The sequence below is a fragment of the Centroberyx gerrardi genome, chromosome 5, assembly GCF_048128805.1.
Source record: "Centroberyx gerrardi isolate f3 chromosome 5, fCenGer3.hap1.cur.20231027, whole genome shotgun sequence".
In the NCBI taxonomy this organism is placed as follows: Eukaryota; Metazoa; Chordata; class Actinopteri; order Beryciformes; family Berycidae; genus Centroberyx; species Centroberyx gerrardi.
Window position 1 is genome coordinate 19293719 of NC_136001.1, and position 27995 is coordinate 19321713.

At 41.9% G+C, this 27995-nt stretch overlaps 4 protein-coding genes across 5 annotated transcripts; 3 read left to right on the forward strand and 1 right to left on the reverse strand.

The window, feature by feature from the left end:
* Window positions 1-5904: 5904 nt before the first annotated feature.
* qrich1 (glutamine-rich 1) lies at window positions 5905-15239 on the forward strand. The gene is made up of 12 exons (XM_071925902.2): window positions 5905-6336; window positions 7126-7382; window positions 7501-7575; window positions 7888-8028; window positions 8129-9028; window positions 9722-9881; window positions 11237-11391; window positions 11489-11603; window positions 11686-11794; window positions 11908-12059; window positions 12160-12250; window positions 12372-15239. Exons 2-12 carry the CDS (start codon window positions 7137-7139, stop codon window positions 12553-12555), a joined length of 2328 nt encoding a protein of 775 aa, XP_071782003.1. The 5' UTR covers window positions 5905-6336; window positions 7126-7136; the 3' UTR covers window positions 12556-15239.
* rpusd4 (RNA pseudouridine synthase D4) lies at window positions 14008-16839 on the reverse strand. Its single transcript, XM_071925903.2, has 6 exons — window positions 16361-16839; window positions 16056-16263; window positions 15851-15944; window positions 15577-15727; window positions 15347-15444; window positions 14008-14211 (listed from the first exon to the last, which is right to left on the reverse strand). The coding sequence occupies exons 1-6, from the start codon at window positions 16779-16781 to the stop codon at window positions 14008-14010; spliced, it is 1176 nt and encodes a 391-aa protein (XP_071782004.1). The 5' UTR covers window positions 16782-16839.
* A 136-nt stretch (window positions 16840-16975) lies between these two features.
* LOC139932148 (WD repeat-containing protein 82-like) lies at window positions 16976-21548 on the forward strand. The gene is made up of 9 exons (XM_071925838.2): window positions 16976-17457; window positions 17766-17866; window positions 18018-18084; window positions 18265-18364; window positions 19356-19472; window positions 19649-19804; window positions 19938-20007; window positions 20152-20294; window positions 20415-21548. Exons 1-9 carry the CDS (start codon window positions 17297-17299, stop codon window positions 20445-20447), a joined length of 948 nt encoding a protein of 315 aa, XP_071781939.1. The 5' UTR covers window positions 16976-17296; the 3' UTR covers window positions 20448-21548.
* Window positions 21549-23236: 1688 nt separating this feature from the next.
* Window positions 23237-27995, forward strand: LOC139932146 (twinfilin-2-like). 2 transcript variants are annotated; one of them, XM_071925836.2, is made up of 9 exons: window positions 23237-23314; window positions 24162-24239; window positions 24374-24552; window positions 25286-25381; window positions 25482-25613; window positions 26302-26427; window positions 26661-26811; window positions 27503-27624; window positions 27828-27995. In XM_071925836.2, the coding sequence occupies exons 1-9, from the start codon at window positions 23290-23292 to the stop codon at window positions 27993-27995; spliced, it is 1077 nt and encodes a 358-aa protein (XP_071781937.1). In that variant the 5' UTR covers window positions 23237-23289. The 2 variants fall into 2 exon arrangements, with proteins under 2 accessions (XP_071781937.1, XP_071781938.1); XM_071925837.2 differs by having other exon boundaries at window positions 25482-25586.

Sequence of the window (27995 nt, forward strand, 5' to 3'; positions counted from 1 at the left end):
TTTAACATTAGGCCACAACAAGAGAAGCCCTCTTTTTTTCTTTTTTACTTAGGTGAAGCAATATCTTGTGAGAGCTTTGTTTCACATAACATGATTATACTGTACAATTTCCTGTAGATAACCTAGAATGGGAAATGAGTAGTGGCTGTACTGACATATTTGACACCTCAGAGGTCTGTGATATCGTCATCAGACCAGTCCTTCTGCGTACTTGTTGACAGCCTGGACTTGTTCACCAAGTTATGTTCCTCTCCGTGATGATCAGTATTTGGGGTTTGGTTGGTGATATGATCAGTGGTAGCGCTGGGTGATTGCACTGACTCCTTGGCTTGGAAATGGTCTGGAGATGCAGGGGTAGATTCAGTATCCAATGTCCACCTATAGCCAACAAGAGCCGGAGAGACTGTCACTGTAGCGCTGTCTCCATGAGTGATGTCTGCACCCATCGTGTGAGACCAAGGGGGAGGCGGGGGTGTAAACAGACTTCCTACAAGGTGTCCATGATGAAGTGCATTGTCAATGCTGCGCCTGAGGTTGATAGGAGACGGGGGCCGCATGTCAAACTCTACAAGGGAAAGAATACATTCACGCTCACCAACTTTTTGCCACAGTAGTGCAGACTGAGAGTCGCAGCTGCTACTGCTAATGGGATCAGGCCTGTGGTTGGGAATAATGGTAGCAGCTTGGTCATCATAGGAGCACATTACATTGTTGCTCATAGCTGCTCTAGACAGGTTATACCTCGCCCAGTTATTTGGCATTAGGTCTTCCCAATTTTTCTCCGATTTTCTTAGGGGCCCTTTCCGAATATTAGTCAAGACTCTACCCCAAAAGCTTGCCTCCTCCACCCCTTTTGACACCTCACCCCTGCCCTGCCCATGATTGCCCCTTGAACAGCTCCTAGGGGGTGTCCAGAAGATCCAGGATCCCAGGACAAGCAAAGAGAATCCCCAAGCTAACTCAAGAATTCTTGCCCAAAACTGACTGAGCCACCAGCCCCAGCCAAAGCGCCTCCAGTTCCCCAGTAGCCCATAAAGCCAGAGGAGACTGTACATCTGAAGGCTGCAGCATAGAGCACCAATGAGGGCGCACACTGCTGTTAGCCGCTTCGCATGGTTCTCGATCCTCTGTGGAGCCCCCCACTGAGGTATAGGGGACCTGAAAAAGGAATGTAGATGGGAAAGAGACTGGATGAGGATTCCTATGCAGAATGGTAGACCCCAGCAGAGTGAGAGAGTCTGTAGCAACAGAGGGAGAGCAGGGGACAAAGTTGGGGAGAGGAGGTCGGCTACCAGCAATGGAATGCAATGTAATACAGCCAGCCCCCCAACCACCCATGGGCGCTGCAGCTTCAGCGGCAAAAGCACCAGTTTCACCCCTCTGAGTGCGACCAGAGCCAGGGCAACCTGTGCCCACAGGAGAAGCTGCAAGGGAATGTTATGGAGTGCCGCAAGAGCAGGACGAGACAGGATCTGACGAGTACCGTAAGGATCAAGTAGAAGGAGCAGAGCACGCAGAGTACCAGTCAACAGCAAGAAGCCATTTGCCAGGGTCAAGGCATCACAGAGGGGGTGAAGCAGAGTGTGTGCACCCACCATTCCCAAAACAGCCATGCCTGCCAGTAGCACGAAAAGGCTGGCAGATCCAAAGACATGTAGTTCCCAGGCAAAGGTCAGCGTGCGTCTCATGTCATCCCAGAGCAGATTGGTGCCATTAGGGTTTGTAAGAACAACACAAGGGCTGAGACCAAGCACACAGGGACCTCCAGGTCCTGGCAGGTCCTGGTTCATCTTGGAATCAAGTACTCTGTATCGGACAGTGAGTTCAGAACTGTCTTTACCTGTGTGTGAGAGAGAGAGTGAGAGAGAGAGAGAGAGAGAGAGAGAGAGAGAGAGAGAGAGAGAGAGAGAGAGAGAGAGGGTTATTTTTGTTGCGGCAGACTTCAGTATTGGATTTGTAAAGATACATTTTGTAATAATAATGCATTTTAATGTATGGCTAATGAAGGGAAGTTTCATATTCAATATTCAGATTGTATCAGGAATTGACTGAATACTTCTTGTGTACAGTACAGGTAAGAATTTATCTTCATGTTAATTTGGAGAACATTCATCAGGAATCTGATTAAGGACATATGGTGCATTACATTTGACCTCACTTAACTATTACTTGTTGACTTACCAGTCAGAAAATCATCATTTACTATGGGTGTGTGACTCTCATCTAACTGTTCATCAGCTGTTATCTGGCTGCCTTCCATGAGAGTTTCCTCTGAGATTATGTGTTCAGTTGATTGCTCTAAGTGTTCATTGGAGTAAAAGTGTCCTGAAGTTTCAATAATCAAAGGGTCATCTTTGTCATCTTCTTGATCATGAGCCTCTAAGAGGAACAGATTAAGTGCAGAGGTTGTAGCAGGTATGATCCCCGACCCAGCCAGGTTTTCTTTGCTAGCTCTCTCAGGCTCCTCTGGAATGACGTTCCCATCGGTGGGTTTCTGGCTCACTGGTAAGGGTAAGAGAGAGGAGGGAATAGATGAAGGGCTTTGCAACCTTCTGCTCTCGTCATCTCCAATTGATGGATAGATTTCAGTGATGCTAAAAGATGCTTTTGCCTTTTGTGTACTATCAACACTCCTCTGTCCTCTGCCCTCCACAGAATCACCGCTGCTCTGTGAAGGCAAGATTACTTCACTAGCCAAGTCATCCGCAGTATTGTTTCTGCCAGTGTGCTGAGTTGTTGGGATTGAGGCAGTGTTGCCCACTGAATGTGAAGTTTGAATAATGCTTCCAAGTGAAGAGTGAGAGACAGTAAGCACAATGAAGAGCAAAGATAAATGATCCATTGCTTGATACATGTCAGTGGAAATCCAAAGACCTGTAGAACAACAAAGAAGGAGAATAAGAGTTAAAATGTGTTGTTGTGGATGACAGTGCAGATAACAAGAGTCACTGGTGAGATAGTTACTTGAGTTGTGACACACTATCGGTGTGTGAGGAAGGCTAATTGTGACAAACGTTCCACATCTTCATGAAAATATTTTGAGCCACACTCACCTTGTCTGGCTTTTCAGACTGTTGTTTTCATGCTTTAATTGTTTGACTTCAAAATTTAATTCTTATCTTGTTGATATGTAGTATTTTTACAATAAGCATCACTGTAAAATAGTAGGCAGTAGAAGGCTTGTAGGGGTTAGGTAGAGGCAAAGAGTCAAACAGATTCCCATCATTAATCTTGAGTTTCAATCCTATAAGGCACAATAATTCCCCTCAGTAATCCAGTGGGTTTGCACACTCCATAACATCTGTGGATGGTTTATCTACGACACAGCTTGGCAAAAACAAAGCAGTTCACAGCATTAACTAGTCTGATCTGTTTTTTGGATGTTTGCCCTTTGGTTCTCAAATGCCGAGCTGCCAGTTGATCCACAACGAGCAATATCACACACAATATAAAAAGAATGAAACTGACTTTAAAAAGAAATTAACAACTATATTGACAAAATACACTATAGAACATCAAGTATACTCATAATGATATAAATTATTATGATAATCACCATAACATCCATTTCACAAAATATTATTCTTAGTGGGCCCAGTTGGTAAATAAATCTTACTACTGTTTTATATGCTTATTCCAACATTGACGTAAATGTACATCACTAGTTTTAGGAAACGCCTTGTATGTGGAGAGATTTCCCTATATGATAAGAAAGCTGCTCAACAAAACCAACAACTAAAACCAACAACTACAAAAATTGTGTTGAAAAATGCTAAAAACATTTATACTGCTGGCTTATTATACTCCCGCAAGTATGTTTTAGTGTATTTTGGAACAATTAACAATTATTTTACATTTCACCTACCTGACCAAAGCAATTCTTAACAGAAACACAGCAGCGTGAAGATTAAAAAAAAAAAAAAAAGCTCATTAATACCAGATAACTCCTTCGAGATGTACCTGTGCTTCCTTGTGTTGTGCCTCCCTTCAGCGCGTCATGGGAAGCACTCCATCTCTTGCTGCAGCACTGTGGGTCTGACTTCTGGTATGGCTCTGAATGTAGGACTTGAGGAGTATCACAGTGAGGGTTGGACTCACTGGATTTAATACTATCATGCTCAGAGGCATCACTTCAAGCTGACGTCTTGGTCCTATTACTGCACCGGCTGGTTGCTTGGCAGTCTTCCATCTGGTTGTCACCTGCAGCAAGGAAGCAGGATGTAAACACCATGGGCCACCTCTGAAAAACCTTTGCATAAACACTTGCCTGCTTATTCTGTTAATACATTTAATCTAAAAAAATAACATTTTGGTATTTAATTGACCATTAAGAACAGTCCAAGAGCCTCTCCTGCCTCACTCTACCACAGGTGTGTTTAGGTAATCCCCTCACTGTAAAGGATTACATTAAGATTCTTACAGTGGCACAAAGTCACATTAAGAAGTAGTGTAAAGCCAACTAGGCACGAGCACAGTAGCACAGAAGTACATGCACTTAAGTTTCATGCCAATCTACTGGCCTGTATTTCTGTATAGCTGGCAAAAGCTTATGTCAGACATTAAAGAATAGCAATGTTGTACACATAATAGAGTGCACTGTATAAGAAATATGTTATTGTCACAGCAGACACAGAATGCTATTTTATCATTGGTGTGTAAACAATTGTATTTTGGAAGAAAAAAAAAATACCCTCTACCATTTCTGCCAGAGAGCCCTTGGTAGAATCACAGATAGTCTCCAGCTAGTGTGGGAATTAACTCTTTCATGTCCAGGGTGTAGAGGAGATAGCCTATACACACAGCACATCTCTCGTGGTCCACCTTAAGACAGGCGAGAGGCAGCTTGTTGTGGGGAGAGCAGGGGAGGCCCTCAGCAGCACATGCCTGGCTCTTTAAGGCAGACTGGGGAAGTTAGATTTTGTTAAAGGTACATGCGTTCAAAAGGCCATGAGGCATCAGACCCGGGCAAAACTATCTTGGAAAATGTTTTAAAAAGTACTTGAAATACTATTATACTATACTACTATGTGTTCTTGATTTAATGTGACACTTTATGTAAATTTAAAAACATTCAAACTGGTACTTGGTTTGCAGTTCCAGTAGTGCAATAGTTAGTGTTTATGAGAGTTGTGTTTTCAGTAGTGATCTAGTGGGATATAAAAAAAAAAGTGGGTAAACTATGACCTCTGGTCAGTGGTCATCATAAGGCCAAACAACCAATATAAGCAAAAGTCAGTTATATTCTCGGAGAAAAGCATCAATCTATGTTTTTGTTTCCTTAGAGTTCCCTATGCTCATATAACCTACATCACTTTGATACTGTTTGATACTGTACTATGCTGTATAGGCTGCCATGAATTCTGTATAACAAAGATTTATTTCAGCCTAAAAGGTGGGTAAACTCTGTTCTGCAAATAACAAGATGCGTAAACTAGCTGAGTTTAGGCGGTGATGTGTATCTCTGGTAATAATAACAAATGACTAAAAGCTCAGCCTTACACAAAGAACATCTTTTTGTTTCAATTTTCAGTCAGATCTATCTATCTATCTATCTTTGTGTGGCACTTGCTATAAACAAGACTGCGTATTACATTGACATTTTTTTACTAATCAATATGAATATTTTCCTCCTCTTGCCAACTGACATAGTAGCTTGCATATCTCCAAATCAGCCAGCATTCATTTCAGAAATGTTAGTTTGGCATCCTTGACTGGTAAAATCATCAGTTTTTGCTGAAGGTAGCGTAATTACAGTCTGTGACAGACATTGAATACACCCAAGGCTGCTTTGTTCACAAACCACTCATTCGGGATGAAACGTCACATCAACTTTCAATTCACAATTTTCGATAACAGCACAACGCCTATCTGGCTCACAGGCTGTGAACTCTCTCTCAGGACGACGCGGTGAGGCCATTGCCTAGCAGAGCACTCCGAGGAATCGCGTTGTTTTTCGGGGCCTACTTCCGTCATTTTATGATTTTGCTGAATAAAAGCAGTGCATGTTATTGCCTGTCTAGTATAGGCTGTAGCAGTACTACTTGCGATTCCATTGGATAACTACATCTGTGCTTCGCAGGAGCTGGGAAACTTGTTTTTAATCGAGAGCTGGCTGGATCACACACTGAAATAAGCACACGTCAGAGACCTCGCCTGCTCGCTGCTGTTAAATTTTATTGCAATCTAATCACTGCATTGTTTGCAGGATATATTGCTGCTACATCCACAATGTAGCGAAGTACATGGCATGCGGGTGGTAGCTGTTAGACGTTTATCGGCTTTTTATTTTTAAACACCGTGCCTTGGCGGAAAGGAGAGGATTTCGTTTTATTTAAGGTAGCATGAGAGGATCCGGAACCATCAAGCTAGCTAGCTAACATAGCTAACATTAGCACAGTGATTAGCCAGCGTCAGCTTAGTGCAATGAATTTATGAATTCTTACTTAGTGTTTGTCATCTTATAAGCAAACTAACGTTATTTATTTACAGAAGTTACAGTAGATATCCCAGAGCTGTTCGATAACGTTAAATATAGTTAGCGTTAGCTAGCCAGCTAAGTAGATATATACGCTGCGATATGGCAATACCTTGCTAACATCGTTAGGCTAGCTTGCTAACCACTGTAACGTAGATACTATTATTAGACAGCCACCATATACTGTCCTGCTGTTGTTGGTGCCCTGATCTCTCGTTTTAACAAACATTTAACCTAAACCAGCTAAAAAAAAACAGCATTGCACGCAATTTAATATAACAGCCAGGGCTTGTTTGTACCATCCGTGGCTGTGTACCAGAAAAAGTTAACTAAAGCGCGGCACAGTCATTGTAGTAGGCTACAAGCAAAACAGGACAAATGCACTTTGCCCCCTTTTCTTACCATGTCAGCTTCACTGTGCCCACTATTTCTAACGCGCAGGACTTAGAATTATGTTATTTAATCAGATTGTTCTCATGTATATCCAGATACATGTGTAAACCAGTTACCCCTCTCTTGGGGGTATGCTTCATTAGAGATTGTGTCTTTGCTTTCAGTACACTCAAGATGTACTCCCAGTGTAATGTAAGCTTCTTTGGACATGATTACATCCTCAAGTGTTTTGAAATCTTTTGCCCTCATCTTTCCAGGTTAAGTGACAATGAATGAGCAAGAGAGCGGGGTTGTCTCATTTGATGAGTATGTGCGTCAAAAGGCCCGCACTGTGCCTCAGCACCGGATGAAGGAGTTCCTGGAGTCACTTGCCAAGGGCCCAGAGGTGCTGCAGGAATTCAGCCAACAGGGAGGTGCAGCCACCACCACCACCATGGTATACCAGCAGGGGACCAACTGTGTCTACACAGACAGCACTGAGGTGGCTGGGTCTCTCTTGGAGCTGGCTTGCCCGGTAAGAGCAGGTCCCCTTAGTCATAGTTGTCTTTGCCGAATGATACTCTGATAATCACCATTCATCATTGCGGTGCTTAATAATCTTCTGCACTGTGTGCGTATATATTGTTTGATAGGTACAGGTGACCTCGGCAGAGATTTCACCTCAACTGTCTGTGCATCAAGGGTCTGAACAGCCTCTTCAAGTGCAGGTTAGTTTGCACTTAATTAGGAATGCACCCAAGCCAGTTTGTCACTGCAGATGCCATGTCCATGTGCTGAATTTTAAGAGTTGTCCAATTACCAGCTCATAATAATTAGTTGGCACCTTACCTTCATTGAAAAATATACATGTAGCCTGTCAGTATTTTGTTCAATGAGCAAAAAAGTTATGTACTGGAGATATAATTAAATTATTTTATAGAAGACAGTAATTCACAAACCGTTTCAGCATATACAGCTTATTAGTTATGAGTATGATTGCTGACGGCCTACTTATTTTTCCTGTTCCCCAACTCTGCCAGTTACAGATCCAGGGACAGCAGGGCCACACAGTAGGCCAGGTGCTCCAGGTGGCCTCCCCCTCTCAGCACGACCTGCATGGCATCTCAGCAGGAGCACAGCTTATCCAGCAGGGAGAGCTCACAGAGGAGCAGCAACAGCAGGTACAGCATTACTTTAAACAGTCACCCATACCAAGCACATCCATGTGATGCATTACTGCTGGCTTGTCTCTATCTTGAAGATGATGTGACAATTTCACAGATACAGGCACAGTTGGTCGCCGCTGTAGCTGGTGGACAACAAATCCATTTATCGAGTGGCCAACAGATACAGCTACAAGGAACGCAACAGATTCAGCTGCAAGGTGGCCAACACATTCAACTTCAAGGTGGCCAACACATTCAGCTACAGGGTGGCCAACACATTCAGCTACAAGGTGGCCAACAGATTCAGCTACAAGGTGGCCAACAGATCCAGCTACAAGGTGGCCAACAGATCCAGCTACAAGGTGGCCAACAGATCCAGATCCAGACCATCGAGGCCATGTCTCCTTCTCAGCAGCAGGGCTCTCCCAGGGAGACGGAGAGGAGGTCCGGCACTGTCTCCACTGTTCTCCAACCTGCCAAGAAGCGCAAGGTTGATGTCCCCCTCGCAGTGTCCTACGCCGTTCCACAGGGCCAGCAGGTGGCCACAGTCCTGGCCATCCCTCAAGGGCAGCAGCAAAGCTATGTGTCACTACGACCAGATCTGCTCACTGTTGACAGCACTCAATTGTACAGCACTACAGGCACAATCACAGGTCCCACCGGTGAGACCTGGACCATCCCTGTGTACTCTACTCCACAACAGCAGGGTGTCGCTCACATTGCCATCCCCCAGGAGGCGTACAGCACAGTGCAAGTTGCTGCCACCCACAGTAAGGACAAAATGTCCTCCAACTCGTCATCAAGGTCTGCAGATGTTCAGTCAGCATCTATTGGGACACAGGAAGAAGTAGTACAGACCCTGTTCCCAGCACAGTTCATGAACGGGAACATTCACATCCCTGTGGCGGTGCAGACTGTAGGAGGGGCGTATAACACTACACAGTCGGTACACATTTGGGACCCAAATCAACAGCACAGCCAAGAAGAGGGACAAGAACAGCAGCTCCATCTGCAGGTTAGAACTGAGTCTTCAACTTCTGCCTAGCCATATTGTAGACCTTAAATGTGTCCTAGGCATTGAGCCTTGGTTTTTCCTGTTGCAGAGTCAAATGGGAAGCTGGATCTGGATGAAGTAGTCTGTTCTACCACACCATGATTATTCTCAGGGCTGAACAAGATATCAGTTTCATATTAATATTACAATCTGATAGAACACAATCTGTTTTGCAAATGATGCAGTATGTGTTTATTTAAATTTTTCATCTTTATGATGCATGCAATCATGAGAATGACAAACATTTGGCAGACAGGCCTCCTTCTAGTCTAGAAATACTATTTCATATGTAGAGATTGGTCATCAGTGAGAGGTCCAATGGGAAACTTTCCTAAAATCTACAAATGTAAAGCTACTGAAAGTGTTTCAAACCTCACAATTTTGCTCTTGTAACATAGTTATGTCTTTGTTACATTTTTCTGTTTGGTCTGAAACTATTAGTATTGTTTCCTGGTTTCTGTTTTGTTTGGGTTTTTTCTTTTTCCCTCTTGGAAACAACAATTGGGCTTTAAAAAAAACCAAGTCATTTTACTACTACAGTATCTGGCAAAATAATCATGATGTGATTTATTAAGATATGTTTAATCCAAATCTTGCCACCCTAATTCTCAGAAAGCATTCATTTTGACTGTCATTTATCTTTGTCTTGTGCAGGCTCAAGTAGAGACAGAGGCTCATGCTGAGCCCCCTTCAGAGCTTCTGGTTCCCGTCTGTCTAAAGCCGGAGGAGGGCCTGGAAGTCTGGCGCCTTTGGGTCCAGCGAAAAAACGCAGAGCTGAGCAAGCAGGAGCAGACAAAGCTTGCACCTATTGGACGTGAGTCAACCCGCAATCATTTTAACACACAGCCTGGGCAAAATGCAAAATATTGGTTGTTAGATTTTCTATATTTCAATCATGCACCACTTATATCTTTTTTTTCTTACCTTGCATACGAATTTTGGCATTTACTTCAAATTGTCAAAGCCAAGCAACACAGTAATATTACACACATGAAGAAAAGGAGGAAAAAGCACCAAAAAAGCAATGATTCAACAACAACAAAAAAAAAGGGGGGGGGGGGGGGGGTCAATGACCAATAATATTTAAATTTTGTATTGATATCTGACTTTTTTTTGGTTCCTGGAGTAAAGGCTTTGTTACTAAGGCGAGGTTAAGCCTAGGTGTTCTTGAACTTTGAACTATACCTAAATGATATTCCTCACATTTGGGATTATGTGTATTTTTCAACAATTTCTTCAAGGAGTCAGAATATAAGTACGGATTCAGAGGCAAGGGAGAGTTGTACTGCTTTCTATCTTAACCCAAGGAATTTAAATTTTGTGTAAAAACCAAAGCATTGCTGCTGTTATTTGAGCTTCCCAGTAACACCAGCAGAAATTAGGTACACAGAGCCCTCCACTCTCATATGGTTAAGTATAATAAGGCAAGTCTTGGTCTTGGATGTTTTTGTCCCATTGGAAATTGGTCATAATCGTTTTTCAGTCTAGGAAACAGCGGGGGACTTGGGAAGAGACTAAAATAAATTTTAAAAATTAGATGGAAGCTACTGCTGTAGAAGCCATTGTGGGTCATAATTTGTTGTCTTCTATAAAACCAGGCTTTTAATGTTAACATTAAACTACCAGCCAGTACTAATGCTAGCTACCTTTAAAACAGCACAGAAATTAATCCTGTCTGTTCTGTACTGTTGAGACGGCCAAGTTGTAAGTTTAGAAATACAATTCGCTGCAACCATTGTTGCCCAAAAGTGGAGGACTTCCATTATGGCCTGTGTTGTCCATTGACAGATTTACAAATGTTTGAAGTTTATAAATTCACATTCCCAATTTACATACTTTTAAAATGTTAAACAGTAGTATTTCAATTTGTTTTTGCCCCACACCTTTAGCAATACCATTTTTAGCAATAACTCATCACACAAAATAACACAAAAACTAATTCCAGGGGACAGGTAACCTCAGGACCATGTATAAAATCCCTCATGCAGACCAGGGTTTGACTCCCAGCTGTAGTATTTTATGTAGTCTCATCCTTCTACGTCTGTAGCCTGCTCTGCTTCCCAAAAAAAAAAGAAAGACAAATTCCACACATAGGATAGACTGCCCCTTTCCCATTTAAGCAAACAACAATAACTTTGACTCTACTCCTGTCTGTGGTTCTGTGTCCAGGTCGTCAGCCTCTGCGTTTTCAGGAAGACTTGGTGTCCAGTGCCGTAGCGGAGCTAAACGTGGGTTTGGCCCTGATGACGCAGGAGGCACGAGGACCGGAGCAAGAAGAGTTTGCGCCCGATGTCCTATATTATGTCTTTTTGTGTATACAAAAGGTTTGTATCCCCACTGACTCCAATATACTGCAGCACTACCATGCCAAAATCCTAACCAAAGCTACTGTAGTTTTAACCCAAATGTTTCTTTTTATAGTATCTGTCTGAAAATGGGCGAGTGGATGATGTTTTCTCCGATCCCTACTACACGCGTTTCTCTCAGTGTTTACACAAAATCTTGGATGGTTGGAAACCCAGTATCCATCCTTTAGGTAAGAGAGAATCAAAATTAACAAAACTTTTCTTTTTTTTTTTAATGGTATATGAATCACTTACTGGCTGCCTTCTCCTTAGGTTACTTCATTCCAAGTCATGTGACAGAAGAGATGCTGTGGGAGTGTAAACAGCTTGGGGCGCATTCCCCAGCCACATTGCTCACAACCCTAATGTTTTTCAACACTAAGTGAGTTGCCAGTTCTCAAAACTGAACTTGAATATGCTCTCTTCTATTGTGTTTATGCCACGCGCATGTAGTTTGTGTAAATAATGAGTGTGGTAATAATTTGTTTGTTACAGGTATTTCCGTCTGACAACAGCTGAACAGCACATGAAAGTAGCCTTCTCTAAGGTGCTAAGACACACTAAGAAGAACCCCTCCAATCCCAAGGACAAAACCACCAGTATCCGCTTTCTTAAAGGACACGGCCCGCACAATGTCGGGCAAAAAGGTGCTCAATACAGTTGACTTGGTGTTGAAGTATTGCTATGCATCACAACTCTTGACACCCAACATTGCTGTTGCTGACCTTTTTGTGTGGCTTGTTTCAGTTACTGATGACATGTATGAAGAGCAGACCGAGGATCCTGAGAACCCACTTCGTTGTCCCATCAAACTGTATGACTTTTATCTCTTCAAATGGTGAGTGGTGTTCAATTTTTAATCACACAAATATTGTAAATTGGATCTTTCTCCATTATGTTCACTAGAAATCTAAACTCCTCCCCCCCCCCCCCCCCCCCCCCCCCCCCCCAAATCTCAGTCCTCAAAGCGCCAAGGGACGTAATGATGCCTACTACCTGACTCCAGAGCCTGTTGTGGCACCCAACAGCCCAATATGGTACTCGACTCAGCCCATCACAACTCAACAAGTGGAGCACATGCTGGCACGCATCATCGTGGTCCGAGAGATCCAGGAGATCATCGGCACTGAGAACATAAACTGAGAGGTGAGGATGGGCCGGCTCACTGGAGCTGGTCCTCCTGCCCTGATTGTTGACTATGCAGTATCCCCCCCTCACTCTGTAAACCTCAATGGCCATTTCAAAGCAAATCGAGTAGCTTCTTAAGCAATCATAAGTTTCTCTAAGAGGAGTGTTTCACGGAAGGAATTTGCCATTTTCAGAGTACAATTTCAAAGTTTATTCTGTTCATCTACCGACATTGTCTCTTTCGTGCCCAAGGCTGATGGAGCGAACTGTTCTTTCTCTTGATCACATTTGTAAGCCATCGCCTCCATAACCTTTGAACTAGCGAGTGAGAGAGAGGCTTTGATCTGACTACTGTCGGGTCATGATTGAACTCTAAGGCTGCTGCTCCAAGTTGAGCAGAGGTGGTTAATTGTCCTGTTAAAGTCAGTCTTATCAATATCATATACAAGGATATTTAACCTTTCACTTCTTAACCTCACAGATCATGTAACCTTGTCTTAATTCTCTAAGGTCCCACAATAATTCATTACACCTTAATGGACAATTACGGGACCTCTGCTCACGTTTTTTTGTATACTGCATTTTTGATCCTCTTATGAATTGATATTATAATGATGTTAAAAGCTGAAGAACTTGTGCCTGTGTTTTCAAAATTGACATAATTTATGCTTGTGAATCTTTGAGTATGTGTGAAATTAAGCTGAACCTCAAATATTCACAAGGTCAAGTGCTATAGCTGTTCAGGAGATGGGGAAACATTTTTCTCTCAGGTCAAATCTAGTGACTGAAACACCCATCAAGGATTTTTGTAAACCGATTACTGTATTCATGGGTTATTAAACGGGAAATACAGATGGAAAAATCTTTGCAACAAAACATTTTAAACAAATGCTTAGCCAACACATTATCGATCCTTGTATCAAGAGTTATGTCGAGCAATTCAAAAATGAAAGGTCTCCAGCTCCATGTGTTTTCTGTGGAAATCTTCTATTTACATTTGAGATCAGGATTAGGTGGGCCTTTATAAAAATATCTCCAGTCAACATCAACAGCATCCATGCCTAGTGGTGCCTACCATGAAATAACACGCACATTTGCTATAACTTAAATAAAATATCTTGCCCACAATTGCATGTAATGAACAATAGTGAACAAAACTTTTATTGAATCTAACTATACAGTTGCAAGACATTTCCGTTAATTTAATTTCTGTTATGTTGTACAGCATTTTACATTCACACAACCCAAGTACCCCATCATTTACTTTCTACACAGAGCTTGCTGCATTTGCCAGGATCTTCCATTCTTGGCATCTGTTGACCCCAGCTTGATATGATTTAATTGACCCATTTTATTAAAATGGATTCATACTCTCCAGGTTGCAGTCTGAAATGATGCCCATCGTGTGTCTTAATGAGGATGCAAAGAATTGACAACATCCATTTGCAAAAAAGAGCAAGGTGGTTGCTATTCAGGCTCAGTTTCTTCAGAAAGAACTAATTGCAGTCGACTCAGTGTTTTGGTGAAGTATTTCGGCAGGGGGCAGGACACGCTGATGTCTGGTTGACTGTTTCGCGGCAGTATCAGCTGGCGGGCGTGCAAGTGAAGAGGAAGATGACGTATCTTGCTCTGTTCCAGTCCCAGCCTTCCCAGCACTCGTTCCGGTAATTTCTGCGGAACAGAATGTGCCAATTAGTGATATTTATATTTCACAAACATTACTTAACCACCTAAGTGTTCCACTTGTCTCAAGATTATTAAACCAGACAACATTTAGCTGTAAAACAATCAGCCAATGTAGATATAATTACCATAAAATTTCCAATAAACACCAGGTCTGAAATAACAGCATCTCCTATAATAGTCTGATAGATCTTTACACTTGAGCAGAAATTAAACTGGTCAAACATTCATCTTGACAGTAAACAGCTTGTGCAACAATCTCTAATTGGCTTTAATAGTGTCAGTATTCTGTAGGTAATGCTATTGCATGTATGTTGGCAAGGGAAAGGTTGCAAATCCCCCCACTAAGCTGCTTTTTTGTCTTATTTCAAATTAAATGTAATTGCATTGCAATTTCCAGATAAAAAGTAATGCCATAATGCCACAAAAAAGTTTCTCATTCAGAAAACGAACACAAACTCCCCGTCCAATTTCCGGTAAAATCTATAACTGGAAAAAACATTTTCCAGTTATAGATTCTCTCTCAATGCCTGAGAGAAATGGGTAAATGAGTTTTTCATCTTTGGCTTGATGTAAATGCACCTCATTTATTCAAATATGAATTAAAGCCAGGTTTGGAACAATTATGGTCCAAAATTCCTCCCAGCTATTGTGAGAGATGGATTAAATTTGAAAGAAAACACATTATTAAAACTGATATTAATGAACTGGGGAAAGATTTACCAATTTTGCAAGCCATTCTGAGGTTTGAGGTCATACTCGGGATATATTATTCAGCTGTGTATGTATCTGAGTTTAACATGCAGACAAAATACAAGACTGTCATTGATTCTGACTGAACATTTTGGTTCAAGAGAACACCCAAGCAACTGAAAGACACAATGTCCGGAGTGCTGCCCGAGTTAAAAAGAAGTAAAATAGTTGGACGCTGCTAATTGGATGGGGCCCCAAACACAAAAACTGTTTCTAGATTTCCTTGTTGGTATGCCACCCTAATAAAAAGCATTTAATTTTTATGATGGAGGAAGAGTGCCTTGGTTTTTCCATCTTCATGATCTACTAATAGGAAAGGCTTCTGGTTTTATTGGAAGTAACCGGGTCCAATGTCATAAACATGCTTTACCTGGGGTGCCAGTTTGGCCCAGTGGGAGTATTTGTGGTCGCCAAGGATGGGGCACGCCAGAGCAAATGCCATGTGGACCCTCATCTGGTGCTTCACTCCTGGGAACAGAGGAAAGTACGCAGCAAAATGAATGAGTGTGACCATGTTCCTAGAAAGAAATTTACCAAACGGGGAGCAGACCATTGCGTATGACAGCCAGTAATATTCCCAAAATAGTACAATCTTCTTACCAGTAAAAGGCTGGAGCTCCACAAGGCTGCAGCCACTGCTGCTGTCCAGGACTCGGTACTTGGTCACTGCACCATGCGCTTGCCGATGGCCTCGAACTTTGGTTATACCATCTCCTGTGTCATTCATTCTGTAAGCAGGACTGAGGGCCATCTGGGGAGGGGAGGGAGTTGGAAGAAGTCAAAAAAGTGCATAACTCCATGTACGAATAGCTTCACAAGTACCAGACTGTGGTACCATGATGCACAGGTTTGTAAGCCACATAAGATGAGAAACCTTGAAGTGCGGCTGAGGGCCTGTGACCTCTCTCTCTATGACAGGAATGTCAATCACTCCTTCAGATGGCACAGGAACACCTACAGTGACGACCCTGGGGAGGAAGAGAAGCCAAAATGTGAATGGGTGCATGACGTTTGGTGGGATTATGGTCTGATATGGGACTCCACAAGAATAATCCCTACTCTATATCCATATACCTTACCAATATTTTCTCTGCACTTGATTATTTTTGTAAAGGTTTAGTATGTGGTCCGCCACTTCTTCACTCCTTGCCAACAGAAGAGTTCCTGTCGCCTCCTTTTCCAGCCCCAGACAGGGGAATAGTGGAGATCCAGATCCGCTCTTCGTACCGTCCATCATTTTGCTGAGCACCGGCAGCACCGAGGAGATGGATGTGACCCCTGAGCCATCTGAGAGGAACAACAACAACAGTAACAGCTCATGTCTTCAGTTTGAAAACACCACAGCCAAATGACAGACACACACACACACTCCCTATTAATTTACCTTGGACGGGAACCCCATAGGGTTTGTTGATGACAACCAAATCCTTGTCCTGGAACAGCATACTTCTGTGAAGGTGCTTGGCCAAAACATTGGGATGAACTTTCTGTAGCTGCAGAGTGAACTGTTTCAGCTCCGTCACCCTCTTGTCCTGGGCGGACACCGGGGGCTCCGCGGCGGCTTTTGCCTTCGTCTTGTCCTGCTCTATCTTCCGTGCAAGGTCAATCGCTCTCAGACGGGGTTTCTTCTCGGAGTCGGAGCTTGGCACATGTTTGGCAGCAGTGGCATGAGTCCTCGAGAGGAAGGGGGCTGATTCGGTGGGCAGGCGGCGATTTGTCCGTGTTTCACCACGAGAAAATACGGTGTTCAGCACGTAGCTCCAGTCGTTCGTACAGACGTCGGTAATTCTTCTACACCTGTTCATTGTGGGATGTTGTGTTTCCCTCAGACATCAACTGAGAGTTTCAGCTTCTGCAATATTGTACACTTCCGCTAACTTGTCGTCATTTCCTTTTTCTGTCTGCATGTTTCCTCTCCGGGGTCCGCCCGGAGTACGACTCAAGCCATTGAATGCTTATCGTATTGCAAAAACACCGCCCACTTGGCGTATGATGAGAAACAAACCGAGTGTAACGTTGCTCTTGGCTTCCACTGGGTAAACTCCATGCTGTAAATAACAAGCTGGCATGGATTTGGTTTTTGTGCTTTTTCTTAAAATGTAAACATTAATATTTCACGTCAAGGACCTAAAATGACAATTAATTGTTCGGGTAGATAGACAACAGCAAGGACTCGTTGGCTTCAAAGCAGACTTGTGCATGAGAGTGAGATGAAATCCCTAAACGAAGAAGAAGAAGAAGAAGAGTGAGATGATGAGGATGTCCACCGTTTAGTTTTACACCGTCGACTGATTTTTAAGAAACGAATGCCACTGCAGACATGAAAATCACAGACAGTGTATTACGAAGTTTTAGGGTGGCCAGGACCTACCGAGAAAACTCCCATAAAGTCAACTGTGTGGATTACAGCCCGAGTGGCGAAAGTGCGATATCAAGCAGCGACGACGACTCCATTGTGTTATATGACATCCGTGAGGGAAAGTAAGCCGAATAATTTATGATTTTATACGTAATTGCTTTCAAAATATGTTTGAACTTGCTGATTCAAATTCAAATTGGAATACACTTTTGTGTAAATAGGCCCAAAATATATGGAACTAATTTACTGCACATTTATTTCCTTTCCATATCCACACTGAATATCTAGAGATGAATGTAGGTTTACCTGAATGCTTTTGTTCAGTTAAGTCTGGCTTACTGGAATATGACATTGCAGCATTTCTCCCTTTGCTCCTAGCTTTTCAAATGATTGATTGGGTTAAATTTTCTGTCCTCTGCTGCTTCCTCAGACCTAAACAGACTCTGTACAGCAAGAAGTATGGAGTGGACCTCATCCGCTACACACATGGAAATGCAAATACAGCAATCTACAGCTCCAACAAACTAGATGGTAGGAACTCAATGTACAGTGAGCTGTTGGTAGAAAGTAATCAACAAACTATAAAAAGTTTCAAAAAAAGATTTAGTTTATGTTTGTTCTGTTACGTTTGCCTGTTAAAAAAAAATAAAAATAAAATTTAAATCCCTTTTGTGTCTCACAGATACCATCCGATACCTGTCACTCACTGACAACAAGTACATCCGCTATTTCCCAGGTCACACTGCAAGGTGAGTACAGGCAATAAAATGTACTGTGAAATGTGTGTATTTACAGAAAACCAACACCTTTCTGTAGAGATCCAGTGTGTGTGATCTCATTTTGTCTCGTCTTTTCCTGTCGTGTTTTGTCTTATTTCAAAAGGTTGTTCATGCACTTTACTTAATTTTGTGCTTTATGGGTTTTGTTAGGGTTGTCGCCCTGTCCATGTCACCGGTGGATGATACGTTTATCTCAGGCTCGTTGGATAAGACCATCAGGATCTGGGATCTGCGCTCTCCAAACTGTCAAGTGAGTATTCTGTCAACTAGGGATGGGAAGATATGCTTTTCTCGCGATACGATTCGATACGCAATATGGGATTCACGATTTGATACAACCATGATACAATGTAATAAGTAAAAGTTCAGTGACAACAAAGTCTGACTGTGAAGAATTATGTTTATTTCTGAGCCACAAATGGCATTGGCTTGCTAGAATGTAAATAACAATTTAAAAACGTCATTACAAAATACAAATAATATAATTTCAATGGAGAGCTTATGACATTGTGATGGGCAAGCCATCTCATTTGTGATTACTACAGCAGAATAAAATGTAGCTAATATCATGATTCATTTTTCTGCCCCACGATAAGTATTGTCACATTTTTGTATTGCAATATATTGAATTTCAATATATTGTCCCATCCCTACTGTCAACAGGTTCTTTCACTCTCTAGTTTCACTCTCTAGTCAGTTACTCAAATGTATAAAAGTGTAATGAGCAGGCAGCAAAATTTAGTCTCATGCATTATTGCTATAGAACAATTATTTCACATCATCTATGACCCCCATTTGATAAGAGTTTGTCCTCTGACCACTGGGTGTCCCCACACCTGCTTTGGGAACCACTACTGTAGATCTAAGAGGTGGCTGCCTTCTCAGATATAAACCTGGACCATTAGCCAGAACAAAATATTGTATTAACACACAAATGAAGACCATGACAAAATGCAAGGTGCTAAAAGAAAGGGCCAATTCAAATGACTTTATTTTAGCCTCAACATGAAGCACAATGTGGCCAGCGGGTAACGTGCATATCAGAAGAGACAGAAATATGAACAAAGTGTAACATGAACACCAGTTGTTAATTAAGGAGCCAGGTGGAAAATACAGTAGTGAATAGTGTTGGATAACACCATCAACTTTCTGTTTCTTACATCATCTCCATCTTTCTCTTTATTTCTGTGTGTGTGTGTGTGTGTGTGTGTGTGTGTGTGTGTGTGTGTGTGTGTTTTCAGGGTCTGACCAATCCATTGGGGAAACCTGTGTGTTCCTTTGATCCTGAGGGGCTGATATTTGCTGCTGGGGTGGAATCACAGGCAATTAAATTATACGACCTTCGTGCTTTTGACAAGGTAAAATGCTAAATCAGTGTGTTATTGTTTGTACACGTGTGTGTGCACATATGCATGAATGGGGGGTGAAGCTATATTGACTTTCTGTTGTAATTTCAGTTAAGTGAATTAAACTAAAAGTTGCTTGGTTGTTTTTTCTGGTATATTTCTAATCTATTATACTTTTCTGTAAAAAGGGTCCATTTGCCTCCTTTGAAACAAAGTTTAACCGTTTCTGTGACTGGACTGGACTCAAATTCAGTAAAGATGGGAAACAGATTCTCATCTCTACCAATGGAGGTGCAATTCGCCTTCTAAATGCTTTCAATGGATCTGTGCTGCACACCTTTTCTGTAAGAGACCTACAGTAATTACATGATTACCTTGCCAAGATCATAATGAAGGACATCTGTCTGCATATTAGTCCAATAAATACTGATTTTAAGTTGCTCCATCTAAGATGTTCCCTATCTTTGCTACTTTAAGGGCTACAACAACAGTAAAGGCATTTCCCTGGAGGCCTGCTTCACGCCAGACTCGCAGTTTGTCATGATTGGTAAGCCCAAACACAGTGCAATAGTTCAACCACCAATATCAACATCTCCTCTGCTTACAGATGAATTATAGCGTATTCACAGAAAATGGTTAAGGTATAATTGTCTCTCTTCCTGTATCTGTTATGCTGTGTGACGCCATGTAGGCTCGGAGGACGGCAGAGTCCATGTGTGGAGCACAGAGAGCGGGATGAAGGTCGCCGTGCTGGATGGGAAACACTCAGGACCCATCAACACCCTGCAGTTCAACCCCAGATACATGACGTTCGCTAGTGCCTGTACCAACATGGTGAGAAGCTCTGACACAACATGACTCTCTTGCGTAACCTCTGCTGGAGAAACCCTACCACGCTCACCTACAAACACAAATGAATGGAGCTCATGCTTTCTTCTCCTTTTCTCTCAACAGACATTTTGGCTCCCGTGTGTTGATGACTTATAGAGGGGAGTAGCCGACGTTAAGTCACATCACCATCATGCTCAGAAAACTATGGATCCACTCATGTGTGATACCTTTAAGTTGTGGAATGGTCTTTTTGGCAATAATTTGTCAGAGACGAAGAAACACAACTAAGACCAGAAACACAAGCATTTTTTTAAAAAACCTTTACCTATTTTTAAATGTTTGAAAGGCTCGGTGGAGCGTATGATTGAGAGAAATCCCAAGTACCTTTGTTAATATACTTTATAAAATAGTATAGTAACATTTTTTATGTATGAAACAGTGTATGCAACTTGTGTACATTAAGTACATTTGGTTAATGTGTTTACACTTCATTTTGATATTTCATGTATACCGTATTTCCTCTAATAGTGGCCCGGGCCTTTATTTACCTCAACTGCAGAGGGTACCAGGCCTTTATTGGAAGCAGGCTTATATTAGAGACAGGCCTTTATTTCTAATTCCTTCTGTTTGATAAGTATATTTGCTCATATTTTAGTACGAAGCTTCCTTGTTTTCTGACCTGCTTCTGTTGGGGTATGTTAGGTAGACGTTTTTCTGTTACTGCAATGCGTTACGATAATTACGGTAATTGACGAGGGCATGCTCCAGAGACTTCCGCCGGCCGAGCCGTCTTGTGGCACTTGTACCTTACTACAAACTACAGTTACAAACAGGCACCAGGAGTTTACCGGTATCCACCGTTGTTTGCATGTAAGCTGAAGCTAACTGAAGCTAACTGAACCTGGGCGCCGATGTGTTCCCAGTGATCCTGCCGAGATTTCGGCGGGGGTCCGGGGCTTGGATCGGGAGGATCAATGCGGGCCGTGGGCGCGGTGGAGGGGCAGCGGCGGAGAGAGGAGACGGACACGGTGCAGCCATATAATGTTACTAGGTTTTGACCTAGTCTTGTTTCCTTTGTTTTTTCCCCCGGCCTGTATTTGAGGCCGGCCTTTATTTGTTCGTGTCGACGACGGCCCCGGCCGTTATCGGAGACCCGGCTTTTAATTGACTACAGGCCACTATTAGAGGAAATACGGTAATTTAACTATTCATTGATGTTTTTACTGTTTAAATATTTTAAGTATTAAATTGTGTTTTAGATGGAAATAAGAGCTCCTGTTTTTCCTTTTGCCATCATTCCTTTTATAATCCATCAAATAGATCTTGTTTACACCAACAAGAGGGACACATTTTACGAAGTAAATACGAAAGATACATTTTGACTTTAAGGTTTTTCACTGTTTTTTTTTTTATTCAGAAACATAAACAGGTTTCAGGGTTGATGTTGATAAAATGCCTCAAGATGCTCTTTGTAAGTAAATAATTAGAAACTTCAACAGTGATTATTCCCAAGTCTTTATATATTGTTCTTTGTTAGATCATTATAGGATTAAGGTATTGGTGGTTCTCACAACAATGACACTACACTTACATGGGTTCACTTAACAGATGTGAAGGGACGTTCAGTCAGTCAGTAGACCTGTCTGTGAATTTGCATGTGAGACAGTGAGAGAAACAGGCGCGTTTTATCGATGTGATGCAGCGGCGGATGGATGGTTGTGTTTTATTTCTGTTTGTGCACATAAAGTGTGTCTTTTTGTAGTAGAGGGGGGGCCTCTGTTGAATAATGTATAGATGCTTGGGTTGTGTACTCACCACTGAGTGAATAATGGATGATCCCATCACAGGTAACCTCACAGGTACACACTTATCTTTCTCTCACCCACCTCTGTGCATGTGTGTGTTTGTGTGTGTGTGTGTGTGTGTGTGCGTGCACGATGGGCATGTGTGTTAGAGAAAGGGTGTGTGGGTGTGTAAGGAAAGAGGTAAGAATAAGTTGTTGTGATAGCGTGTGCATTTGTCACTCAGATTCCTTCCAACTCCCTTTCCCATTTTTGCTTTCTTCTCTCCCCCCCCCACCACCACCCATACATATAGTGATGGATGTATTTGTACTAATTATTTCAGTGTGTGCACAGAAGATTGTCACTAGACAAAAACGTTTGCTGCACTGCACCTTACACTTTTTTGCACTTTTTGAACAAAATGGGTTTGCATCTTGTCTTAAGAAACCTCTCATCCTCAATTTATGATAGTGTCCCTTCTTAACTATCCCTCCATATATAATACACTAAGGCTTCATTCTGTCATAACAGGTACCTTGTTTTGGCTTTTACATTAAAATTTAAAGGTAACCTTGTAGATATGATCTGTCAGTCAAAACACACATCCGTACTAACCACAAATACTTTAAATCCCCCATTCTGATCCAAGAAGCGACGTTGAAATGTAGCGGTCAGATTCTGGCTGGGTATCACATTTCTGTGACCAGGTGGCTGGAATTTGAGATCATGCAGTTGTGTCTGCGTGAGCTGATAGGGCACACTATGTGAATGAGTGATAAAATATCATTACAGGTGGCACACTGACAGCATCTAAAAAAACACTGTCAATGGCATGAGCGGTGGATTTCTCCAAAGTCCATTTTGTCCCTTGGCACCGTGTGTCCCAAGTGTGACTTTGGGGAGGCTCCCCCACCAAGACCTTTAAGGTTGTGGTCACTGATACGCAAAGAATTTTAGATCAGTGGTTAGGGTGGCATATCCACTGACAGGCACGTTATTACTCATCAGCCACAGTTCCGCAGATCGCATTTCAAGTGTTAGGAATCTCCCAACTCACCCTTGAGGCGTTTATGTCACTGGCGCGCGTGGGTCCATCTGTCTGCCGTCAGTGGAGAGGTAACCTACCTGCTGGGCAATAAGACCGAGGACACGCAGATCTGGACGGTCCTTCTTGCATGAGAGGATTTTGAAGCGGTGAAACTGACTGCCAAAAGATGTCCCACCAAACTGGAATACATGGTAAATTGCTTTTAAGGAATCTGGGAAACTTTTCTTATGGCATGGGAAAAACAGGTGTTCTTGGTATCTTAGTTTAGTTGTCTAAAAAATTTGGTAGCTTTTTTTTTTTTCTTTTTTTTTTTGAGCTGTGCCACTGTGAGTAATACATCCTCACAATGTTGTTGATAATTCTCTGATGTTTCATCCTGAGGTCATCACTTGACTATTTGGTGGAACATCACTGACTTGATATAACTGCTGTGAGATTTAGTGTAATTAACTGTAGACTGTAAAGGCAACACATCGATTGAATTGTAACAGTGTTAATTGATTCACAGTTAAAATGTCTGTCTTCAGTGTTATTATATATATGTATTTAGCACCTACAGGTTTTTATTGATAGTTTAAGAGCAATATGTGTGTGTGTTATGGCATTTGCGTAATTGGAGTATAGGGGGAAGGGTTGGCGGAAGCAAACCTCTCTCACCTTTCTCACCTGCTCTTACATCATTTATGAGACGACTGTGTTTGGTAACCATGGTGAGCGAGAAGGAGGGAGTACAATAAAATAAACTTTGTCTAGAGGATTCTTCAAATGTGGTTTTCGGTACCAATCTACAATTCATTGTTTTTTAAATAGGGAAAGAATAGCCTGCTTTACCCCTCAAACTCACAAAGTCTCTGCAGTTATTTTGTGTACATGTCCCCTGTCTGTGCCACATTAGGTGATACCGTGACTATCTGGCAGTGGATCAAATTTTCTCCCTGGAGTGGAGTCTCAAGTTCTTACTTACCCAACTCTGTCTCTCTTGGTATCAACCCCCCGTCCTCAGTTTTGACTTGTCTGCCTTATATCTGGTTACTTTAGCAACATCTGAGCTGAAAGAGTTTCTGGCCAGGGCGAGGGGAGGGACCATCAGAATAATGAAGATTGTCATCAGAAATGGTAAGCATGGGTTTGTTTCTTTGTATAATAGCCCACGCCTGGTAAAAAAGGGTTTGATATACTGTATGTTTGTCCTCAGTTGACATGCTCTTAATCCTGAGATGAGTTTAGTGATGCAAGTTTTTCACCTGCAGAGGAGTTGGTGCTGGGTTCATACAGAGAGCCGGCTCAGAGCTGGGACAAGGATTATGACCACTTCCTGCTTCCTCTGCTCATCGCTCAGGAGCCTTGCTACATCCTCTACCGCCTCGACTCCCAGAATGCACATGGCTATGAGTGGATCTTCATTGCTTGGTCACCTGACCAATCACCAGTATGTGGACTATAGCAGTATAGTGGCATACTCACATTCAAGAGCTGAGAATTCACATTTCATCACCCTTCTCAGCCACAGTCTCACCTTCAGTCAATCATTCAAAGCACTACCAACCAAGATTATTATTGTAAACTAAAACTGAGACGAAAACTAGGTGGTAAAAAACATTGTCGTAAACTAAAAATTAAAACGAGGCCCTGTGAAAAAACAAAAACTGAACTTAAACTACACATTTTGTCGACTTGTAAAACTAACAAAATAAAGTGAAATGTTTTTAGTTTTCATCTTTTTGTTTGTGTGCAGGGTAAAAAAGAGAGAAAGAAAGAAAGAAAGAGAATGTATTTTGGTCAAAGAATTTGGGGTTATTTTTACTGAACACTAATTGAAAAACACATGAAGAAAAAAAAATGCAAGAATTTATGATATATTGTTTATATTACACAATAGCTATTGCAAGTATATACAAAATACCTGTTCTGAACTTCTAACATTATACCTTTTAAAAACACCAAAACTAGAACTTAAACCAAGAAAACTAAACACAAAACATTTGTAAAAAAAAAAAAAAAAAAAAAAAAAAGACTTTTAAAAAGTACACTCAACTAAAACTACCAAATCCACACTGAAAACGAACTAAAACTAGACTGAAATTGAAATTAAAAAAAAAAAAAAAAAAAAAAATACAAACTATTTAAAAAATCACAAACTATAATACCCCTGCTCCCCCCAGGTGAGGCAGAAGATGGTGTACGCAGCGACCCGTGCCACACTGAAGAAAGAGTTTGGAGGAGGTCACATCAAAGACGAAATGTTCGGCACAGTAGAGGTTAGTAAAATCTTTCTACAATAGTATAATGACAATATAATGACACTTGAATGAGTCTCATAATCTTGGTGTGTGTGTGTGTGTGTGTGTGTGCGCGCAGGACGACCTGTGCTTCCAGGGCTATCTGCGGCACATGTCCTCCTGCTCCTCCCCTGCTCCGCTCACAGCAGCCGAACAGGAATTACAACGAATTAAAGTCACAGAGGTAAGAGGCAGTGAGTCTAAATGTGGTGTCAAGTGCACACTTTTGTGATGTGGATGTACTTAATCTATATGTGTTTCTCCTTTTTTTCCATTCAGGATAAAGTTGTATGGGTACGTTGATTCGCTTCCTATTGAGATTTTGGGTGTGGGGGGGTATTGGGGAGAGAGAGAGAGAGAGAGAGAGAGAGAGAGAGAGATATTAAAACAAATGTAATCTATTATGTCCACAGGATGAACGTAGACGAATTGGTACTCCGACAGCACGAGCGAAGGTGGGTTAAGTCCTGTGCCTAGACATCTATTGCAAATGGTTCTCAACGTGGGGTCCGGGGACCACCAGGGGTCCTTGAGGGGGTTGTAGGGGGTCCACAGCAAACTGATGAATTGTTAAACTTAACCATTATTTAACTTACAAGAAGTTAAACCAATTAGAGAATGTAGAAGACTATTTTGATCATACTTTCACTGTTATCTCTCTACCTATAATACAGACAGTCATGGGATTCTGGACAAAATCATATCTAACAATAAAAATATTCTCAGATTTGGGTCTGAGAGACAAAATCTCATCAAATCGGGGTCCATGGCCCTAATGTGGACTAAATTAGGGGCCCTTGATATGAAAAAGGTTGAGAATCACTGATCTATTGGACTCAAACCACTTGTATATCATTTTTTCCCCTCATTTTGGCATCTCTGTTTTGTCGACCCTGCAGGTGACGATGGAGTTTGGCTTAGACAAAAGGGCGCAGACTCTTCAGGGTCTTGCATTCCCTTTACAAGAGGAGGCCAAACGAGCTCTGCAGCAACTCAAGCAGAAACGTATCAACTATATACAACTGGTGAGCACTGCCTTCATTGCTATAAAACATTTATAACAATAGAGTGGGTATGCCCTTATCAAATTCATTTTTTCAACTAATCCATTGTCTAATCAAGATGCACTGTGCATCGATGTATTTCTTTACAATCCCTAACATGAAATGCAGGAATATGGACTGCACTTTTTCTGCACATTCTGCACATTCTGCATTTCCTGGGCCCAGTACAAAGCTCGATTCTGTGTGTGTTGCAGAGGTTGGATGTAGAGAGAGAGACTATTGAGCTAGTCCACACCAACCCTACAGAGACCCACGAGCTTCCCTACAGGATTCCCACCGACACACCCAGATACCACTTCTTCATCTTCAAACATTCCCACCAGGGCCAGCTGCAGGAGGCGCTGGGTCAGTAGCTACACCATCTCAGTGTGGGTGTGGGTGCAGTGTCAGTTTTAAGTTTAGTGTCGGTGGGTGTTAGTCTGTACAGTATAGTGCTGTAAACTGCTGTAGAGGCAGGGTGGTTCTGGGATGGCAGAAATTACTGCCTAATTCTATAAAACATCTTCTATTGAATTTTACCCTCCAATCCCTCCAATACCCTGTATCCAATCCAGGGTATTAGCAAATGTCACCTGCTTTACACTTCCGCACATGGACAAGTACAATCATATGATAAACCCACATACAGCATTTAAAAAAATATATATAAATCACTAACAGTTAATACGGAAGAGGACTAGCCACGTGAAAAATGTATCTGAGTTCTGAGATTAATCTCAGAATTCTTAAAATAGTCAGAATTTAGTCAGTTTAAAGTCAGAATTCTGAAATTCCGAGAACAAAGTCAGAATCTATTCTCAGATTTCTGAGATTAATCTCAGAACTCAAATATGTGGTTCAAGTTAATAATATAATCAACTTATGTTAAGCACAAAAGAAGCCTATTTCAGATAACTTCATTTGTTATAATATCTGCTTTTGTGTGTCTTGTTCTGGTGGTTTTATGTCTCTCTGTTGTCTCACCGCATTGAATTTCCCCATGTGAGATAATAGAGTTTATCTAATCTAATCTCTGATGACTGCTTGTCTCTTTCAGTGTTCATATATTCCATGCCTGGATACACCTGCAGTATCAAGGAGCGGATGTTATATTCCAGCTGTAAGAACAGGCTACTGGATGAAGTGGAGAGAGACTACCAGCTGGAGGTCACCAAAAAGGTGCAGATCAACAAAAACATCAAACACACACAGACCTTGTAATCTGTAAAGTCACTGCAGAGCTAAACAGTAAACAAGATGTTGTTGACCAAAAATGTTCTAGATTATAGTTCAAATGTCATCCTATTGAACTGAGTAGGTAGTAATCTGTGTGCATGTGCATGTTCATGTGTGAATGTATTATTTTGTGTGTGTGTGTGTAGATGGAGATAGACAGTGGAGATGGCCTGACAGAAGACTTTCTATACGAGGAGGTGCACCCGATGGAGCACACCCTAAAGCAGGCCTTTGCCAAGCCGCGCGGACCGGGAGGGAAGAGGGGCAACAAACGGCTCATCAAGGGTGCAGGGGAGAACGGGGAAGAAAGTTAG

What these genes read in the sequence shown, in the direction of transcription:
- LOC139932148 (XM_071925838.2), top strand. Translation starts at nt 17,297, where the DNA reads ATGAAAATCACAGACAGTGTATTACGAAGTTTTAGGGTGGCCAGGACC. An exon ending in CAGCTCCAACAAACTAGATG is followed by an intron (nt 17,867 to 18,017) that starts GTAGGAACTCAA and finishes TGTGTCTCACAG; the next exon opens with ATACCATCCGATACCTGTCA. An exon ending in TTCCCAGGTCACACTGCAAG is followed by an intron (nt 18,085 to 18,264) that starts GTGAGTACAGGC and finishes GGGTTTTGTTAG; the next exon opens with GGTTGTCGCCCTGTCCATGT.
- rpusd4 (XM_071925903.2), bottom strand. Translation starts at nt 16,781, where the DNA reads ATGAACAGGTGTAGAAGAATTACCGACGTCTGTACGAACGACTGGAGC. An exon ending in GCCCTCAGCCGCACTTCAAG is followed by an intron (nt 15,728 to 15,850) that starts GTTTCTCATCTT and finishes TCCCCTCCCCAG; the next exon opens with ATGGCCCTCAGTCCTGCTTA. An exon ending in GGGCCAAACTGGCACCCCAG is followed by an intron (nt 14,212 to 15,346) that starts GTAAAGCATGTT and finishes TCTGTTCCGCAG; the next exon opens with AAATTACCGGAACGAGTGCT.
- qrich1 (XM_071925902.2), top strand. Translation starts at nt 7,137, where the DNA reads ATGAATGAGCAAGAGAGCGGGGTTGTCTCATTTGATGAGTATGTGCGT. An exon ending in CAGAGGAGCAGCAACAGCAG is followed by an intron (nt 8,029 to 8,128) that starts GTACAGCATTAC and finishes ACAATTTCACAG; the next exon opens with ATACAGGCACAGTTGGTCGC. An exon ending in AACAGCAGCTCCATCTGCAG is followed by an intron (nt 9,029 to 9,721) that starts GTTAGAACTGAG and finishes TGTCTTGTGCAG; the next exon opens with GCTCAAGTAGAGACAGAGGC.
- LOC139932146 (XM_071925836.2), top strand. Translation starts at nt 23,290, where the DNA reads ATGTCCCACCAAACTGGAATACATG. An exon ending in GAAGATTGTCATCAGAAATG is followed by an intron (nt 24,240 to 24,373) that starts GTAAGCATGGGT and finishes TTTCACCTGCAG; the next exon opens with AGGAGTTGGTGCTGGGTTCA. An exon ending in CCAGCTGCAGGAGGCGCTGG is followed by an intron (nt 26,812 to 27,502) that starts GTCAGTAGCTAC and finishes TGTCTCTTTCAG; the next exon opens with TGTTCATATATTCCATGCCT.